The sequence below is a fragment of the Equus przewalskii genome, unplaced genomic scaffold (genome assembly GCF_037783145.1).
Source record: "Equus przewalskii isolate Varuska unplaced genomic scaffold, EquPr2 ChrUn-10, whole genome shotgun sequence".
Lineage (NCBI taxonomy): Eukaryota > Metazoa > Chordata > Mammalia > Perissodactyla > Equidae > Equus > Equus przewalskii.
The window spans coordinates 223,659-241,821 of NW_027228747.1; the positions used below are offsets into that span (position 1 = coordinate 223,659).

The following is an 18,163-nucleotide window of genomic DNA, read 5'->3' on the forward strand; positions in this document are numbered from 1 at the left end:
GCCCACCAGTACCCCCAGTGTTCCCAGTCTGGCCCCCGGCCCCTGGCCTGTCCGCCGGTCTACTGCCCTTGGTGTCCCTTTCCTCTTGCCTGATTTCTTCACTCTAACCTGACGACTGTTTTAGACTCTCCCTCCAGTTCCCATCGGACGCTTCCATACTCCAAGTTTTCCTAGGAATGAGGGAAAATGGAGGCACAGGCACATGTGAAGGACCCCCCACCCCACCCTAAGAAAGCGCACTTGCTCTGTCAGAGCAACAAATTTCATGCCATGTGGACAACCCCTGGGCACTATAGCGAGCTAGTTTGGGCCACTCCCTTGGCATCCTCTCATGCCAGCTGTGGAATAATGCTCCTGTCTGGCACTGCCCCTGCCAGGGGTTCCTGCCTTTCCCAACTGTGGCTTTCAGAAAACAGTAGCATTCGGTAGTGGCCCCCAACAACCAGATGCCAGGAGAGAGAGAGGCTCCTGGGGGAGAGGACCATTAGGGAGAGGGAGGAGGTAGAGAGGCCACCAGGACTCTTCCCGGTGCCCCTGGTTCCAGGAGCTGGGGATGCCTCTAGGGTGATTGGCAGCTCTTTGTTTCAGCCCCCCCTCACCCGCCTGCTGGCCCCCCCCTTCAACTCCCCCTTCCAGTCCCTCCGCCCCCCGCTCCTGTTCTCTCCGCCTAGCCTTTTCCCCTCCCAGCCGCCTGCCTGCCAGGGGTAGTGAGCCGGCTGAGCGGCATGGAGACGCAGGAACTTCGGGGGGCCCTGGCTCTTCTCCTCCTTTGCACTTTCGCATCTGCCAGTCAGGACCTGCAGGGTAAGCCTGTCTCCATCCTCTTAGACCCCTCTCTGTCTCCTCCCCATTTGCCCCCAGGCTAGAAGCAGGGAACATGTGGGCAAGGGGAAAGGGGAAGAGTCCTGAAATCAAGTGGGAGGGAAGAGTTGGTGAAATTACTGCCCTGTGGGAAGGAGTTGACACTAGAGGGTGGTGGGTGAGTGGGAACTGGCCAGGGTCAGCATGAGGCCAGGGCAGAGGACTCAGGAGCTGGATGCTAGGGCTGCCTGGCTGTGTTGGTGTCTTAGCATCCACAGGCACCCTGGGGTCTGGGAGAGCAGCTCGGAGGTGGGCTTCTTCAACTCCTGGGCTCCTGGCTGCCCAAGGACAGGGCTGGGGTGGGGACGGAGAGGTCTGGACTCTCCTGGAGGTCTGGTGGTGGGATGGGCCTGTGGGTGTGGGAGAGGTAGTTGGAGGAGATGACACAGGCACAGATTCTTTACAGGCTGGAAGGGAAACCACAGATTGGCCAGGACACAGGAGGCAGAGGAGCTGGGTCCCACATTCCCGTGGGAGAGAGCCAGACAGTGGGAGGGTCAGAGCCTTCAGTAGGCAGCTGTTCCCATCCAGAGCGAGTGTGCTGAGCCCCCAGGATGGGAGGAGGGGCACTAGGGTGTGGAATGAGCCAAACTCAGCAGTGTAAAGAGAAACTGCCTTCCCATTTCTGCGCTGTGGGCACCAGGTGCTACCCCTGCCTGGGATCAGCACAGTGACTCCTTTGCGCCACCTGGTGGGAGCATCTCAAGTTTGTGGGATGCTGTTTCTGTATTCCCAAGCGAGCCTCAGGCCTGCCGGTTCCCACAGATTGGCAATAGGCAATATTGAGGGAAAGGAAGGCACAATGCCTTGTCCTCTAACAGCACAAGGGTTGAATTTTGAAAAGGTGACTAATACTGTCTGGGGAGGGTTGGGGGGTGAAGGATGCCCCACCCTTGAGGGCTCAGGGAAGAGAGCAGACCTTAGCATTTGACCTCTTTCTCTGACCTTGATCATCCTGGCCAGTGATTGACCTGCTGACTGTGGGCGAGTCCCGGCAGATGGTAGCTGTGGCAGAGAAGATCCGGACAGCCCTGCTCACCGCTGGGGACATCTACCTCTTGTCCACCTTCCGCCTGCCCCCCAAGCAGGGTGGTGTCCTGTTTGGCCTCTACTCTCGCCAAGACAACACACGATGGCTGGAGGCCTCTGTTGTAGGCAAGATCAACAAAGGTGACTGGTGGGCATCTCCTTTCCTGCAGCAGTGACCCCCTTGAGCACTCCCTCTTCCCCACTCCCAGATCCCTCTTAAGGACCATGGACCCACCAGGCTGTGCCCAGGCACCAGGGGCACCTGCTATGGGGTGCTTAGGAGGTGTCTCAGGAGGCCAGGCCCCAAACAATAGCATAATGCCTGGTATTTGTAGGGACCAGGTGTTGTACTTGGGGATGCCTGGGGGGAGGAGAGGCATGTCTCTGTGCCCCAGCAGTGGTATAGAGAGGTCCCCAGACTCCTGGGACAGTTCAGTGGGTACAGAACCAGCTGCCACCCTAGGAGGGGATAGAGTGATCTGATGCCACTGAAGACTCAGAAGTCCTAGTTTCTAAACCAATTTGAAAAACATTTATTGTGTACCTATTATGTGCAAGATGTTGAAAGATACATAGTTGAATAAGGGATGATAGCTTCAGAGATGTGGTACACAGCAGAGTTGATCCAAGCCTCAACTGGGAGACAGGGGTGGGGGACAGCGCCCATACTGACCTCCCCTCCTGGGCAGTGCTGGTGCGGTACCAGCGGGAGGATGGCAAAGTCCATGCAGTGAACCTACAGCAAGCAGGCCTGGCCGACGGGCGCACACACACGGCTCTCCTGCGACTCCGAGGCCCGTCCCGCCCCAGCCCTGCCCTGCAGCTCTATGTGGACTGCAAACTGGGTGACCAGCATGCTGGCCTTCCGGCACTGGCCCCCATTCCTCCAGCGGAGGTTGATGGGCTGGAGATTAGGACTGGACAGAAGGCTTATTTGAGGATGCAGGTGAGCAGGAAGGGAGGACCCTCTGAGTTGCTGTGAAAACAATTTGCACCAGTGGGAGGAGGAGTTGGTAGGTCCTCCCACCCTTCTCTGCTCCTGTCCCCCCAGGGCTTCGTGGAATCTATGAAAATGATTCTGGGTGGGTCCATGGCCCGGGTTGGAGCCCTGAGTGAGTGTCCGTTCCAGGGGGATGAATCCATCCACAGTGCAGGTAACACAGTGACTTCTGTTAGCTGACATCCTGGACCCCAGGTCCTGTGATAATTGGTGACTCTCATCCTCTTGACCTCCCTCCCCCTAACACTCATTCCTTTGGCTCACCTATTCCTGGGGCCTCTGACCCTGTTAACCCAAATCTCCTTCACCTCTGATTCTATAATCTCCAAATAATACAGCCATCCCAGGAGGTGGGTCAAAAAAATTTCCCTGTTCAGGGGCCAGCCCCATGGCCTAGTCAAGTTTGGTGTGCTCTGCTTTGGCGGCCGGGGTTCACAGGTTCAGATCCCGGGCATGGACCTACACTACTTGTCAGCCATGCTGTGGTGGCAACCCATGTATAAAATGGAGGAAGATTGCCATAGATGTTAGCTCAGGGTGAATCTTCCACAGCAAAAAAATAAAAAAAAATTTTTTTAAATTTCCCTGTTCAGGTCATCCCGCCTACCAGGGTGGCCAGAAAAATAAAATGATCCAAGGGAAGAATATAACTCTGAAGAACTCTGAGTGGGGGTGAGGAAGTTAACTACTTGGTCTTGGTTGCCTGGGATAAGGGTCTTGGGTCTTTTTTAGCTCCCTTTGGCAGCTATCACTTAGCAGCAGTTTCTCTGAGCATTGCCCATCTGCCTGGTCTCTGACAGGGATGTTTGGACGCTCTTACCTAAATAAAACAGCCACTTCTCCTAGATATTTCAGAGAAAGGGCTCTTGCAGTAGAAGCTTAGGAGGGTGGAAATGGAATGTTCTGGGGCCCTGGCCCTGCTTTGGGTTGCCTCTCACTTGGATCCCTTCTGCCACTAGCATGCCTGGGGAGCAGGAGGATTTGGGTTTTGACTGTCTGTGAGGCGACTTCCTTACAAGGTCCCTCACCTAGTGGAAAGAGCTGGTGCTGCTTGCCTGTCACCTCTGCCCCCCTACTATCCAACACTCCATCTTTATTCAAGGCTCCAGCCCTTTGTCCCACCCCTCTTTTTCTTCCTCCTCTTCACCAGCCAGGCCCCTCTTCACATCTCCACTCTCTGTGTTTTCTTCTTCTTTCTAGTGACCAATGCACTCCATTCCATCCTCGGTGAGTAGGCTGCGATGAGGTGGAAGGGGCAGGAGAGTGGAGAGGGGACCAGGCTTTGGCAGCTGCCTGAAACTGTGTCCTCTTCAGCTGGGAATGGGGTGGGGTTTAAAGGGGGGGGGGGGAGTAGTGGCAGGAGCTGGCTCACTACCCAGAGAGGGACGAGGGCTGATGCCCCAGTTCTGAGCCCTTCTGCACCCTGGGCCCTGACAGGAGAGCAGACCAAGGCGCTGGTCACCCAACTTACCCTCTTCAACCAGATCCTGGTGGAGCTGCGGGATGATATCCGAGACCAGGTTTGAGTGGGCCAGCAAAGGGTGGCACTGATTCTGGGGTGGAGTGGCAGATGCCAAGAGCTGACTCCTCCCCATCCTTCTGTCTGCCAGGTGAAGGAAATGTCCTTGATCCGAAACACCATCATGGAGTGTCAGGTGTGCGGTGAGTGGGCGAGTAAGGGAGGGCTCCAGGTGGCATTACTGTGCTCCCCACCCCATGGCTTCGGCCTCCACTTCTGGTGATTTGAATGGTGACTTCTGGGTGGCTCTGATTGTACTCGTCCCCCAGGCTTCCACGAGCAGCGCTCCCACTGCAGCCCCAACCCCTGCTTCCGCGGCGTGGACTGCATGGAAGTGTATGAGTACCCCGGCTACCGCTGTGGGCCCTGTCCCCCTGGCCTGCAGGGCAACGGCACCCACTGCACTGACATCAATGAGGTGGGGGAGGGCAGAATCTGGAAGGGCACAGAAAGCTACGGGGAGGGAGTTAGGAGGCCCAAGGTGGGGTGAATGTTGGTCAGAAGCAGAGGAACCTGGGGTTTAGGAGAGGTTGGAGACCATAAAAGAAGTGTGAGAAGGAAGGGACAGAGGCCTGGGGTGAAGACTGAAGGGCCACACAGGGAAACAGCTGGGGGAGTGACAGGAGCAGTTTGAGATAGCTAGCCAGGAGGGAACCTGGACGGAGGCTGGGGTGGGGATCAGAGCACAACGAGGTTGGTGGGGGAGGGCCACAAACAAGGGAGACCAGGAGCAGTGACCCTAAGATCACAGGCAGAGGCCTGACCTCTTCCTTCTCGTCTGGTCTCCAGTGTGCTCATGCTGACCCTTGTTTTCCGGGCTCCAGCTGCATCAACACCATGCCTGGCTTCCACTGCGAGGCCTGTCCTCGAGGCTACAAAGGCACCCGGGTGTCTGGTGTGGGCATTGACTACGCCCGGGCCAGCAAACAGGTCAGGTTGGGTAGAGGGTGTGGACAAGAGATCTTGGCCTGTAGGGGCTGGGGGCTTCTGGGTTGGACCTGGGGTCTTTGTGATATATGGGATGAGGCTACTGGCTCATCTGCTGGCTTTGCATTGGTTTGGGTCTGGGCTTCATGTCAATGTTCACAGATAAGGCCACACCAGTGCCCTCTCCTGTATCTGAGGAGACCCACCATAGGTCTGGTTCTACCCAAAGTCTGCCCCTTCAGGTCTGCAATGATGTTGATGAATGCAATGATGGTAACAATGGTGGCTGTGACCCAAACTCCATCTGCACCAATACCGTGGTGAGCTGAGTACTGAGTGTGTCTGGGGAGGTGGGAACGTGAAACCCCCTCCTCAAATTCCCTGCTCCCCCTCGCCCTTTCCTAGGGCACGGCACATAGTAGGTGCTCCACACAGACCTGATTTGGAGTTCTGGTTCTGTCTCTTTCTAGCTGTGACTGTTAGCGAGTTATTTAGCTTTTCTGAGCCTCAGCATCCTCACTTGAAAAATAGGGCCATTGTCTACCTTGAAAGGTTGTCAGGAGAACCTAAAGGAGATAACTGATAGACCTGGCATAGAGCTGTGAGTGCCCATCTTACACACCTCGAGGGGGACAGTGCTGGTCCTGGGGACCTGGCGGGCTGACCCTCCTTCCTCAGACACTGCTTCCCTACTCCTAGGGCTCTTTCAAGTGTGGTCCCTGTCGCCTGGGCTTCGTGGGCAACCAGAGCCAGGGCTGCCTTCCAGCCCGGACATGCCGCAGCCCAGCCCACAGCCCCTGCCATGTCCACGCACACTGTCTCTTTGAACGCAATGGTGCAGTGTCCTGCTCGGTGAGCTAGGCCTGGGGCTTGGAAGGAAAAGGGAGAATCTGGGCTAGTGCAGAGCTAGTGAACATGTTTATGGGCTGGAATGGGGGCCTTCACGGGAGAGGGAGGTGGGCCTGGGCCCAGGAATTGGCTGGTGAGAATAGAGCCTGAAGCAGGGAAAAGGGTGTGTGTGAGGAGCCAGTCCAGACCACTAACTCCCACGCTTTGTGTTGCCCCAGTGTAATGTGGGCTGGGCCGGGAATGGGAACGTGTGTGGGCCTGACACGGACATTGATGGCTACCCAGACCAGGCGCTGCCCTGCATGGACAACAACAAACACTGCAAACAGGTACAGGGGGCAGGTGCTCGAGTGAACAGGGTAGGGCGCCCCAGGCTGGGGCAGGCCAAAATTCATCCATCCTCCTCTTCCCCATGACCTTTAGGACAACTGCCTTTTGACACCCAACTCTGGGCAGGAAGATGCTGATAATGATGGTGTGGGGGACCAGTGTGATGATGATGCTGATGGGGATGGGATCAAGAATGTTGAGGTAGCTTCCAGACATCCTGCCCCTTCTAGCTCCTCTGTTCTCCTCCACATCTCTGTTGCCTTTTCATATAACCCTGCCACTCTTGGCCCTGGGCAGCTCTCCCAGAAGAGCCCAAGTGCTCCAAAATTAGAAAGACATAAGCCTGGTGCCCAGGATGAGGTGGACTACCTGGAGGTTGGATGGGTGGGACTGCACTAAGCACATGGACCATCACAGGGGAAGTGATTGTAGACAAGGGTACAGGGACAAGGTGGGTGCTAGGTGGCCAGTGGTTCGAGGGAGGCCTGACTCTTTCCCTCCCACCCCAGGACAACTGCCGGCTGTTCCCCAACAAGGACCAGCAAAACTCAGATACAGATTCATTTGGTGACGCCTGTGACAACTGCCCCAATGTTCCCAACAACGACCAGAAGGACACAGATGGCAATGGGGAAGGAGATGCCTGTGACAACGACGTGGATGGGGATGGTGCAGGCCTGGGGTTGAGGGGGTGGCTGGGAGACCTGTCAGAACTTGGATACAGGCGGGAATGAAGCAGGGAGACTAGGAAGTCTGAGAATTGGGGTGGGGGGGCAGGGCGGTGCTTAGGGAAGTCAGCCTAGGTGAGAGATTACTGCGGCAGGTGTCGGTGGGAACGTGAGGTAATGTGTAAAGTTAGGCAGGGAGTGGGTAAGAGGGTGAGACAAGTACAGGCAGATTTCCTGACCAGCTGTCCTCTGGATGGGAGACAAAGATTGGGGCTTTCACCAACCTAGAAGAGGGAGTGTGACAGGTTCTAGTGACAACCTTGTGCTACCCCCATGTCTTCTAGGCATCCCCAATGGATTGGACAATTGCCCTAAAGTCCCCAATCCCCTACAGACAGACAGGGATGAGGATGGGGTGGGAGATGCCTGCGACAGCTGCCCTGAAATGAGCAATCCTACCCAGGTACAGGGGAATGGAGAGGGCAGGGAAGGGGTGGGGGCCTAGGGGATGAAGCCCCGGCCTTTTGGACGGGAAGTGGTCAGGTCACCCTCTTCAGAATTATCAAGAGGAGATGGTGAGAACAGGCCCCTCTCTCTCAGACAGATGCAGACAGCGACCTGGTGGGGGATGTCTGTGACACCAATGAAGACAGGTAGGGTCTTGGCCAAGAGATGGAAGGTCTTACAGGGGATCCTTTACTTTCCTCTAGCATATTCTCAATTCCCTCTATGATTTAGCCTTAAATCTCCACTACTATTGAACAGGAAGTCATTCCCATAGTCTACCCTACTTTCTTATTGCTGGACCTTCACCTCATCTGGCTGACTGTAAGGGGTCTGGTTGAATGGAGGGCATACCCCAGAAAGACTCCTAAGCAGAAGAGGGGGGAAGGATGTGGTACCTTTAGAGTGTTTATTTGGTGCCTGTTCTTCTGGACAGCGATGGGGATGGACATCAGGACACAAAGGACAACTGCCCACAGCTGCCCAACAGCTCCCAGCTGGACTCAGACAATGACGGACTTGGAGATGAGTGTGATGTGGACGATGACAATGATGGTGTCCCAGATTATGTGCCTCCTGGTCCTGATAACTGTCGCCTGGTACCAAATCCAAATCAGAAGGACTCAGATGGTAAGCCTGGGGTCCCACAGAGGATTGGACTGGTGTGGGCTTTGCTTAGGGAAGGGTAACAGGCCTTGCTGGGGAGTGAGGAAAGGCAGAATGGGGAGAGAGGTCAGGAATGCAAGGCCCAAGAGATGGTAGTGCTGGCTAATGCCAGTGGCCAGGGCCTTTCTGAGTGCCTAGCCTTACTCTGCCCAGGCAATGGCGTTGGTGATGTGTGTGAGGATGACTTTGACAATGATGCAGTCGTTGACCCCCTGGATGTGTGCCCTGAAAGTGCAGAGGTAACCCTCACAGATTTTCGGGCCTATCAGACCGTCGTCCTGGATCCTGAGGGTGATGCTCAGATTGACCCAAACTGGGTCGTGCTCAACCAGGTACTGGGGCAGTGGGCTGGGCGGGTGCTGTCAGACCAGACTCCCAGGTGGGGCCTTGGTGGGGTAGCGCACCTGGATCAGGGCTTTCTTCTTTGTTGCACACCACCAGGGCATGGAAATCGTTCAAACCATGAATAGTGATCCCGGCCTGGCAGTTGGTATGTAAGGGACACCCAGTTCAGTAATTTCAGTAATTTCTAAACAAAGGAATCCTACCAGGGGAGTAGGTGGGGGGCAAACTGGCCACACATATAGCAGGCATCCCTTCCCACCCCCACCTCACAATGGGCCACCAGTAGCTTTGCTGCCCCTGACCTTGATCCCACCCACCCCTAGGATATACAGCCTTCAATGGCGTGGACTTTGAAGGCACCTTCCATGTGAACACAGTGACTGATGATGACTATGCAGGCTTTCTCTTCAGCTATCAGGACAGCGGCCGCTTCTACGTGGTCATGTGGAAACAAACGGAACAGACCTACTGGCAGGCCACACCTTTCCGGGCTGTGGCCCAGCCCGGGCTGCAGCTCAAGGTCTCGCAGCTGCCCAGATTCCCCAATCCTGGGCCCTTTCCCAAAGTCTCCCCCGGCAACCCCACGGCCTCCCCCGCTGCCTGAGTGGGAACCCTCTTACCCAGACTTCTGGCCTGGAGGTTGGCTCCCTGGGGTTCCAGAACATTCTCCTGACCACCTAGACTTCCTTTTCCACCTGCACTTATCAACCTGTTGTCTCCCCTCACTTGGGTCCTGTGGTTGACCGGCTGTCTTTGCCACTGTCCCCCAGGCAGTGACATCAGTGTCTGGCCCAGGTGAGCACCTCCGGAATGCTCTGTGGCATACTGGCCACACCCCTGATCAGGTACGACTGCTGTGGACTGACCCACGAAATGTGGGCTGGCGTGACAAGACCTCCTACCGCTGGCAGCTGCTGCACCGGCCTCAAGTTGGCTACATTCGGTGAGGGGAGGGGCTGAGCCCTCCTGAGGGACCCCAGGCTCAGCCTGTCCTTTGCTTTTAGCTGGGATTCACCAGTGACCTCCCCTCTACTCAGTGCCTTGGTGCCATGGGCCCGGACTGGGACTTCTCTCCATCTCCCCTCTCACCACAGACCTGCTGCCTCAGCCCTGCTTTCCTCCTAACATCAGGCAGCCTGGGCTCTGGTGCTGGTGCTGCCGAGGACCTATAGGCAGTGTTGGGCAAGTCCTTCCTTTTCTGTGCTCTGTTTTCCCCTCTGTCAAATGAGGGCACCTCTGGGAACCTCCAAACCCCAGGCCAGTCTGTGGAAAGGCACATCACATCCAGCCCCTTCATGGGGACAGCTCAGAACTTGCCTCATCAAAGTGTCTGACCTGGAAGGGATCATCATTTACAGAAGAGCAAACTGAGCCCCAGACTTCACGCCTCTTAGTCGCAGAGCTGAGGCCTCTCAGTTCAGCACTTTATCCAAACTCCACATTTCCTACTTGGTAGGGATGACAGGGAAGGGAGGGGAAATGGCCAAGAGCCGAGTCCAGGGACTTGGGTTGGTTCCCCTTTAAGGTGCCTGGGGCTGCGGGGGCGCCAGGGCAGGGGATAAGGGGGGGTGGACTAGAGCCTGGGAAGCGGGTGACTTCACCCCCCAGTCCATTGTGCTCATCGTCATGGCAACCCAATCCTCGCTTGGAATGTGGCTGGTGCTTTGAGATGCAAAGGGGGATGGACAAAGAGCCAGGGGCCCCAGGCCTGAGAAAAGCACCCCCTTCCCTCCCCTTTCCTTCCTCCCTTTTCCCCCCTCCCTTCTCTCTCAGGCCTGGTGTGCTCAAGGGGGGTTGGGGTTGAACAGGGGCCAGGCATGGTGGCACAGTGCCCACTGACACCCTAGCACCAATGGACACCCCTATCCTGGACAGGGTGAAGCTCTATGAGGGTCCCCAGCTAGTGGCGGATTCTGGGGTGATCATTGACACATCCATGCGAGGGGGGCGTCTTGGTGTATTCTGCTTCTCCCAAGAAAACATCATTTGGTCCAATCTCCAGTATCGATGCAATGGTGAGGCTCTAGACTGAGATCAGCCTGACCTCTCATGCCCTCTTGGGAGAGCCACATCTTCGGACCTTAATCATTTCTCCTTCCTCAGACACAGTGCCCGAGGATTTTGAGCCATTCCGGAGGCAGCTGCTCCAGGGAAGAGTGTGAAGATGTGGCCACCGGACTCAGAATCCTGATTTTAGACCCTTTGGCCTTGGGGTCCATTCTGGAGACCCTGGGGTCTAATATACAGCCCCTCAGCCAAACACAGACCCTCCTCTGGCACCCACCAGGAGTTCAGCTCCAGAGGGGTGGTGACCCCACTGTTCAGGAGATGGGAAGTTTTCAAGGGGTATTTCTCAGGCACTAACCCCACGAAAGATAACAGCACATTGCCATAAAGTTCCAGTTGTTTTCTAAGCCAGTGCAATTGCTTATTTTAGGGGTAATCCGGGATAGAGTGGGAGCAGGAAGGAACCTGAGGCGGGTAAGGGAGAAGACTGGTAGGATGGTAGTTAGAGATCTACAGAAAGTTTGGCTGGGTTTGGGACATGATGAGGAAGGTGCTGGATGGGGGTTAGGTGAAGGCTAGGGGTTAGGTGAGGGATGAGGTACTGGTCGGAGGATGACTAAAGTCCTCCCAGTCCCTCTTACTCACGGTGGCAGCGGCGACACTCCAGTCTATCTTAGATCAGCCGGGATCGAGAGCCAGGAGGGCTGGGACTGCCCCGCTCGGGGTGAGGGGGAGGCCGGGGGGCCGAAGGGGCCGGAGGCCGGGACGAGTGCAATATTGGCGGGGGAAAGAACAACACTGCACCGCGTCCCGTCCCTCCCGCCCGCCCGGGGCCCGGGATCCCGCTCCCCACTGCTTGAAGCCGGACCAACCCAAGAACCCGGGGCTCGCTGGGGAGTTGGGTTCACCTAGGAGGCCAGAGAGACTTGGCGTCCGGAAGAGGGTGAAGGGGATGGTAAGGGGAAGGGAGGGAGGCAGGGAGAAAGGGAGACCGCGGGATCCCGGAAGGTCGCTATCCGACGCCGGGGCGTTGAGCGCGCTTGCTCTTTAAATACTCAGACTGCGCGGCGCGGAGCTGTCGCCATGGTGACGCGTGTCCCAGCAACCGAAATGAATGGCTGTTGCCTGGTAACGCCGGGCTGAAGTTGTGGGGCCGCCCACCTAGATACTCGCGCTTTCACTAGCTGCAGGTGGGGGGCGTCCCCGCCTTCCGGCCCGCGCGCCGGGACAAGCGACGTCAACGGCCCCCGCCCCGCCCCGCGCCCGCCCCTCGCTGGCCGCCGCACAAAGCCGCGCTAACCTGGTGGAGCTGCGTGAGCGGGGGAGCAGGGCTGCCTCCCTCCCTGACCCGGCTCCCCTCCAATCCCGTCGCACTGAAGTGTTTTTAGCGTTCCTTCTTCATTCTTTATTCATCGGGGCTGAGAATTGTTTTCCTAATGCGGATGTAACTGCTTCCGTCGGCCTAGACTTCAACCCAGGACCTCCGGATGGGGTCCGATACCCTATGCTCCATGTGCCGCTCTAGCCCCAAATATTTCCCTGCTCCCACATATTTCTGCCCTTCAAAATACCTTTCGGTCCCCCCAAATTACTCACCCTCACATACAGTTTTACCCCCTCCCAACCATGTGCCTACCTGCCCCAAATACCGCTCTGCTCCCCAAAGGATAATCCTGTGCCCCCAAATACCATTCTGTCGCCGGGCCTACTCTCTGCCTTGTGAAAAACGTAACTAACGTGCCCCATTATCCCTCCCACATTCCAATGTCCTCTCCCACATACCTCGGTGCCCCTTCCACGTACCTCAGGACCCCACCCACTTAGCGCCATTTCCTCCAGACACCACCCCACTCGCTTGAGAGTCCCCTCTTAAAGCTCCCAGCCTCTCCATCCGTGGTACAGTGCGTTGCTCCCCTTCTCTGTCCAAGCCACTGGCTCTTCTTGCCTGCGTCCTGCCCTCCCCAGCCTCGATCTGCTCCCTCGTTGGCAGCGCCGCCCAACCCCCTCTCCCCCAAGCGAGGCAGCCCCTCAGCCGCTCGGGCAGGCCCTGTGAGGCTCCGGGTGACCGCTAGAGGGCGGGACAGCCCGCCAGCTACGCCGGCTGGCCGCCGCTACAAGGTGGAGGAAAGACCCTAGGGTTGGGCGGAGCCCAGGTTTCGTCCTTGTTTAAGCGGAAATTTCTTCCCTTGTCCCCTTCTCGGGAGAAGGCCAAGGGAGTCCAGCAGGGGCGGGGACTGTGGGTTTCAGGGTAGAACTGCGGGTGGAACGGGACAGGGAGCGGCTAGAAGGGTGGGGCTATTCCGGGAAGTGGTGGGGGGAGGGGGTCCAAAACTAGCATCTAGACCACTCATTCGCAAGCCTTCCCATTTCTTCTCAGCTTCCCAGGGTGCGGCTCCAAGGGACCTAGTGAGAATGGGGAGGTGGAGTGGGGGACCTGAGGCTGAACTTCCCGGCCTTAACCTAGCCCACTTCTCTGTTCCTTTACTCACCTTGGCTGTTGCCCTGAGGCTAAAACTAGAGTCATGGGGAGCCAGGTCCCAGACTGCCCCCCCCCCCAGCCTCACCCCTCCCCCACACAGCCTTCTGGAGCCAGGAAGTGGTTGGTGAAAGGGGGAGGCCAACTGGAGAACAAACAGGTTGTCAGGGGGTTGAGTGATTGGAGCCCATGTACCCTACCTGAGGGGCCAGGAGTGGTTGGGGAGGAGGAGGAAGAGGTAAGAAAAGGTAAGGAAAGGGGGAGGGGGTGGGGTTTTGTCACCTGTCACCTGCTCTGGCTGAGCCTAGGGCGGGCAGGCGGGGGACCGGTATAAAGCAGCAGGCGCCTGTGCCTGCTCCACCTCACACGCAGTGCCTGCCTGAGTCTGTCCTGCCCCCTCCCCACCCAGTTCACCACCACCATGACACTGGGCATCCAGGCCCCTTTCTTCCTCCTGCTGCTGCTGTTCTTAGTGCTTACAGGTGAGGGGCACAAGGTGGGGAGGGGGCTGCCCTTCTCAAGTCATCTTCCCAGCCTTTCTGGGGGTTTTGTTTCCTGGCAGATGGCACCCCAAGAGGCAGACGTTGCAGACAGGGATGGCTCAGTCTGTGCCAGAATAAAGGAGAGAGGCTAAAGACAGGCTGAGAGGAGATGCCCCCCCACCCCCAGGAGAGCGGGTGCCGGGGGTGTTTGTGTGTGTGTGTGTGTGTGGATGTCCTGAAGAGAAGTCGGAGCGGTGGCGGTGGCAGGGGAGTTAGGAGAGGTGAAGCTTTAGGAATAGAGAAATAGACAAGCCAGGAGCAGAGGGGTGTGGGAAGAGAGAGGGAGGCTGCCAGTGGGGAAGGAGGAGGAAGGCTGACCCAGGGGTCCGCTCCACAAATCCTCCTGGCATTACTTCTCCAGATGTCAGAAGATGTATTTTCTCCTTGTTCTGATTTGTCCCTCCACCCAACCTTGTAACCTCAACTTCTTACAGCTGCCCATACAGCCTCCCAGGTCAACCCGACCCTAGCCACCGGCTCAGCCTCAACCTGGACCATGACTTCAGCAGACCATGGCACTTTATCCCTGACCACCAGCCCTGGCTCTAGTTCAGGTGCCACTCCAGCACACCATGACACGTCATCCCTGACCACCAGTCCTGCTCCAGGCTCGACTACCACTCCAGTCCGCCATGTCAGCTCGGCCCAGATCACCAGCCCTGGCTCAAGCTCAGCCGCCACTCCAGCACACCATGGCACCTCATCCTTGGGCACCAGCCCTGCTTCAGGCTCGACCACCACTCCAGTCCACCATGTCACCTCAGCCCCAGCCACGAATGGCACGTCATCCCTGACCACCAGCCCTGCCTCAAGCTCAGCTGCCACTCCAGCACACCATGGTACCTCATCCCTGGCCACCAGCCCTGCTCCAGGCTCGACCACCACTCCAGTCTACCATGTCACCTCAGCCCCAGCCACAAATGGCACGTCATCCCTGACCACCAGCCCTGCCTCAAGCTCAGCCGCCACTCCAGCACACCATGGCACCTCATCCTTGGGCACCAGCCCTGCTTCAGGCTCGACCACCACTCCAGTCCACCATGTCACCTCAGCCCCAGCCACAAATGGCACGTCATCCCTGACCACCAGCCCTGCCTCAAGCTTAGCCGCCACTCCAGCACACCATGGTACCTCATCCCTGGCCACCAGCCCTGCTCCAGGCTCGACCACCACTCCAGTCTACCATGTCACCTCAGCCCCAGCCACAAATGGCACGTCATCCCTGACCACCAGCCCTGCCTCAAGCTCAGCCGCCACTCCAGCACACCATGGTACCTCATCCCTGGCCACCAGCCCTGCTCCAGGCTCGACCACCACTCCAGTCCACCATGTCACCTCGGCCCCAGCCACGAATGGCACTTCATCCCTGACCAACAGCCCTGCCTCAAGCTTGGCCGCCACTCCAGCACACCATGGCACCTCATCCCTGACCACCAGCCCTGCCCCAGGCTCAACCACCACTGCTAGTCCGCAATGTCACCTCAGCCCTGGCCCCCAATGGCACATCATCCCTGATCACCAGCCCTGCTCCAGGCTCGACCACCACTGCAGTCCACAATGTCACCTCAGCCCTGGCCCCCAATGGCACATCATCCCTGATCACCAGCCCTGCTCCAGGCTCGACCACTACTGCAGTCCACAATGTCACCTCAGCCCTGGCCCCCAATGGCACATCATCCCTGATCACCAGCCCTGCCCCAGGCTCTGCCACCACTGCAGTCCACAATGTCACCTCAGCCCTGGCCCCCAATGGCACATCATCCCTGATCACCAGCCCTGCCCCAGGCTCTGCCACCACTCCTGTCCACCATGTCACCTCAGCCCCAGCCACCAGCCCTGCCTCAAGTTCAGCTGCCACTCCAACACACAAGAGCACCTCTACCAAGGCTACCATAACTACAGTCAGCAAGGGCACTCCATCCTCAGTTCCCAGCCACCACTCTGATACTCCCACCACCTCTGCCAGCCATAGTACCAGGACTGCTGCCAGTAGCACTAACCATAGCATAGTATCTCCCACCTCCTCCAATCCTTTTCCTGTTAGGGCCTCCTTCTTCTTCCTGTCCTTTTACATTTCGAACCTCCAGTTTAACTCTTCCCTGGAAGATCCCAGCACCAACTACTACCAGGAGCTGCAGAGAAACATTTCTCAATTGGTAAGTACCTGCCCTTTCCTCCACCAAGCACCCTGAAGCGGCCTTCAGAGCTGCTCGAACCCCTTGCATCAAGCCTTTCCCTCTCACCCCAGCTTTCGGAAATTTATAAACAAGAGGATTTTCTGAGCCTCTCTGCTATGAAGTTCAGGTACAGTTCTGGGTGTGGACTCTGTGTAGGGTGGGTGGATGTTGTCGTGACTGTGGGGAGGGACTGGTGCATTCATGGTTGGGGGGAAGTGCTGACCCAGAAGCTGGGACCCGTGGCTGAACTGCCCATTTCCCTGTGACCAGCCCAGGATCCGTGGTGGTAGAATCAACTTTGGCCTTCCAAGAGGGTACCATTGATGCCCAGGAAGTGAAGACACTGTTTGATAAGGGTGCAACAGAAGCAGCCAGATATAACCTGGACATCTCAAGAGTTAGTGGTGAGCCCACTTCCCCAGCTGTGGGCCAGCACCATGCTGCCAGGGCCCCTCTGTCTCCAGCATCTGGATTCCTGCACTTCCCTTTGATGCTAGTAGGAGGAGGGTCCCTCCTTTGGGAGACTGCCCTGACCACTGCTTTTCCTTTTAGTGAATCATGTGCCATTTCCTTCCTCTACCCAGTCTGGGTCTGGGGTACCTGGCTGGGGCATCGCCCTGCTGGTGCTGGTCTGTGTTCTGGTCGCGTTGGCCATCATCTATCTCGTTGCCCTGGTAAGTGCTCAGTCTCTAGCCTTGCCCAGAGTTCCCCTGCTAGAAGGAACTCCATGGCCCCGCATAACCTCCTCTCTCCCCAGGCTGTGTGTCAGTGCCGCCGAAAGAACTATGGGCAGCTGGACATCTTTCCAACCCGTGATGCCTACCATCCTATGAGCGAGTACCCCACCTACCACACCCATGGGCGCTATGTGCCCCCTGGCAGTACCAGACGTAGCCCCTATGAGGAGGTGAGGATGGCCCCCATGGGCTGAGGGAGGCAGAAGCTTTGACTGGGCAGGGGTTCCGAAAGGGTGCTTGGAAAGCCCGGAGAACTTAGAAGAGGTGAGAGGCAGCATGAAGTAAGCGGTGGAGGGCCTGGCAAGGATGGGGGTGGAGGTCAGAGGAGTTCTCGGGGAAAGAGCTGGGGAGGAGACCACGGAAGAAAGAGGACCTCAAGAGGGAGTGTCCAGACTCCTAGCATTTCGAAAACAGCAGTCCCTGCTCAGCTGAACTGGTGCCACAGCCGCTCACTGGGATGCCCAGAGGCAAAATGGGTGGGGCACTGTGCCCAGGGGAGCCCTCACGCAGGACTCACAGGGAATGAGCACCTGTGCTCCCACTGGAGTTCTAAGAATGGAGGGTAGATTGTGAAAGGCTGGCAGGAGGGAGGTCTCTGAGGTGGAGGAAGAAGTCTCACCAAGCCAGGTGAGTCTGGGTGCCCGTGAAGTTCTTGGGAGTCTGGAGGAAGCAAGGACCCCTCCTCCCTCTTTCCTCTCCTGGCCTTTCTCTCCAGGACCTAGTAAATAATTACTTGGGCCACCCAGGGCTGGAACGCCACTCCAGGTGGGGGAGGGAGGAGTTTCCTTTAACTGACCCTGTTTTTCCTTCGCCTGGGGACTTCCTTCTCCCAGTTTTACACAGATATACATACACCTCCTTGGGCTAGGGGAGCAGATAATGGAGGAGGGAAAGGGCAGGAGGAGAGGGCAAGGGGGCTGATTAGAGCCAAGAGGAGGGGTGAAGGGGAGCTGAGGGAGGAGGAGCGGCCCTGGGCCCTGTTTACAGTCACCTGGCTGCTGTTGGTGCCCAGCAGGTGCTCTCTCCGAATTAACCCATTGAGAGCTCGCCAGGCTCTTGGACCTTCCAGGGGCCCTGGGGAGGGAGCTCCTCCCAGGAAAGCTTCTGCCCTCACCCTGGATCCCTTTACTTCCCACCTAGGTTTCTTCAGGCAACGGTGGCAGCAGCCTCTCTTACACGAACCCAGCAGCCACTTCTGCTAACTTGTAGGAGCACATTGCCTGCTGAGCGTCTGTCCAGCCAGTGCCAGTTGCCTCGCTCAGGTTCTTCACTGCCAGAACCCCCCCCCGCAACCCCCTCCACCCCCTTCTGGGCTGGTGAACTGGAAATTCAGGTGGGCTGGCACAGCTCCCAGGCCCCACCAAATCCCGACTCATCTTAGCCCTGGTGGAGCCCATCTGAGCCCCTGGAGACATGCCTGGAGCAGTGGCTCCCAGGAGGACTGTTTCAGAAAGCCCCGAGATGGGAGTGGGAGCTTGAACGTGGCTAAATAAAACGTGGGCCTCCTCTGCCCTGACCACCAACTT

General features: G+C 57.5%; 2 protein-coding genes across 9 annotated transcripts; both read left to right on the plus strand.

The window, feature by feature from the left end:
• The first annotated feature begins 25 nt into the window (after window positions 1–25).
• On the plus strand, window positions 26–11,112 carry THBS3 (thrombospondin 3). Of its 4 annotated transcripts, none has more exons than XM_008523090.2 (23): window positions 26–804; window positions 1,825–2,031; window positions 2,580–2,836; window positions 2,942–3,044; window positions 4,091–4,117; window positions 4,328–4,410; window positions 4,501–4,552; window positions 4,679–4,827; window positions 5,199–5,339; window positions 5,579–5,656; window positions 6,036–6,188; window positions 6,404–6,514; window positions 6,609–6,716; window positions 7,025–7,184; window positions 7,528–7,646; window positions 7,784–7,836; window positions 8,124–8,317; window positions 8,507–8,685; window positions 8,795–8,843; window positions 9,022–9,218; window positions 9,469–9,641; window positions 10,574–10,713; window positions 10,802–11,112. In XM_008523090.2, the coding sequence occupies exons 1-23, from the start codon at window positions 726–728 to the stop codon at window positions 10,858–10,860; spliced, it is 2,871 nt and encodes a 956-aa protein (XP_008521312.1). In that variant the 5' UTR covers window positions 26–725; the 3' UTR covers window positions 10,861–11,112. The 4 variants fall into 4 exon arrangements, with proteins under 4 accessions (XP_008521312.1, XP_008521313.1, XP_070463418.1 ...); XM_070607317.1 differs by having other exon boundaries at window positions 386–804; window positions 4,501–4,545; XM_008523091.2 differs by lacking the exon at window positions 10,574–10,713.
• A 1,902-nt stretch (window positions 11,113–13,014) lies between these two features.
• Window positions 13,015–18,160, plus strand: MUC1 (mucin 1, cell surface associated). 5 transcript variants are annotated; one of them, XM_070607322.1, is made up of 9 exons: window positions 13,117–13,429; window positions 14,158–14,929; window positions 15,098–15,142; window positions 15,312–15,879; window positions 15,972–16,027; window positions 16,171–16,304; window positions 16,453–16,574; window positions 16,658–16,807; window positions 17,778–18,160. In XM_070607322.1, exons 1-9 carry the CDS (start codon window positions 13,228–13,230, stop codon window positions 17,844–17,846), a joined length of 2,118 nt encoding a protein of 705 aa, XP_070463423.1. In that variant the 5' UTR covers window positions 13,117–13,227; the 3' UTR covers window positions 17,847–18,160. The 5 variants fall into 5 exon arrangements, with proteins under 5 accessions (XP_070463422.1, XP_070463423.1, XP_070463421.1 ...); XM_070607321.1 differs by lacking the exon at window positions 15,098–15,142 and having other exon boundaries at window positions 13,015–13,663; window positions 14,158–15,058; window positions 15,204–15,879; XM_070607320.1 differs by having other exon boundaries at window positions 14,158–15,142.
• The last annotated feature ends 3 nt before the right edge of the window (window positions 18,161–18,163 follow it).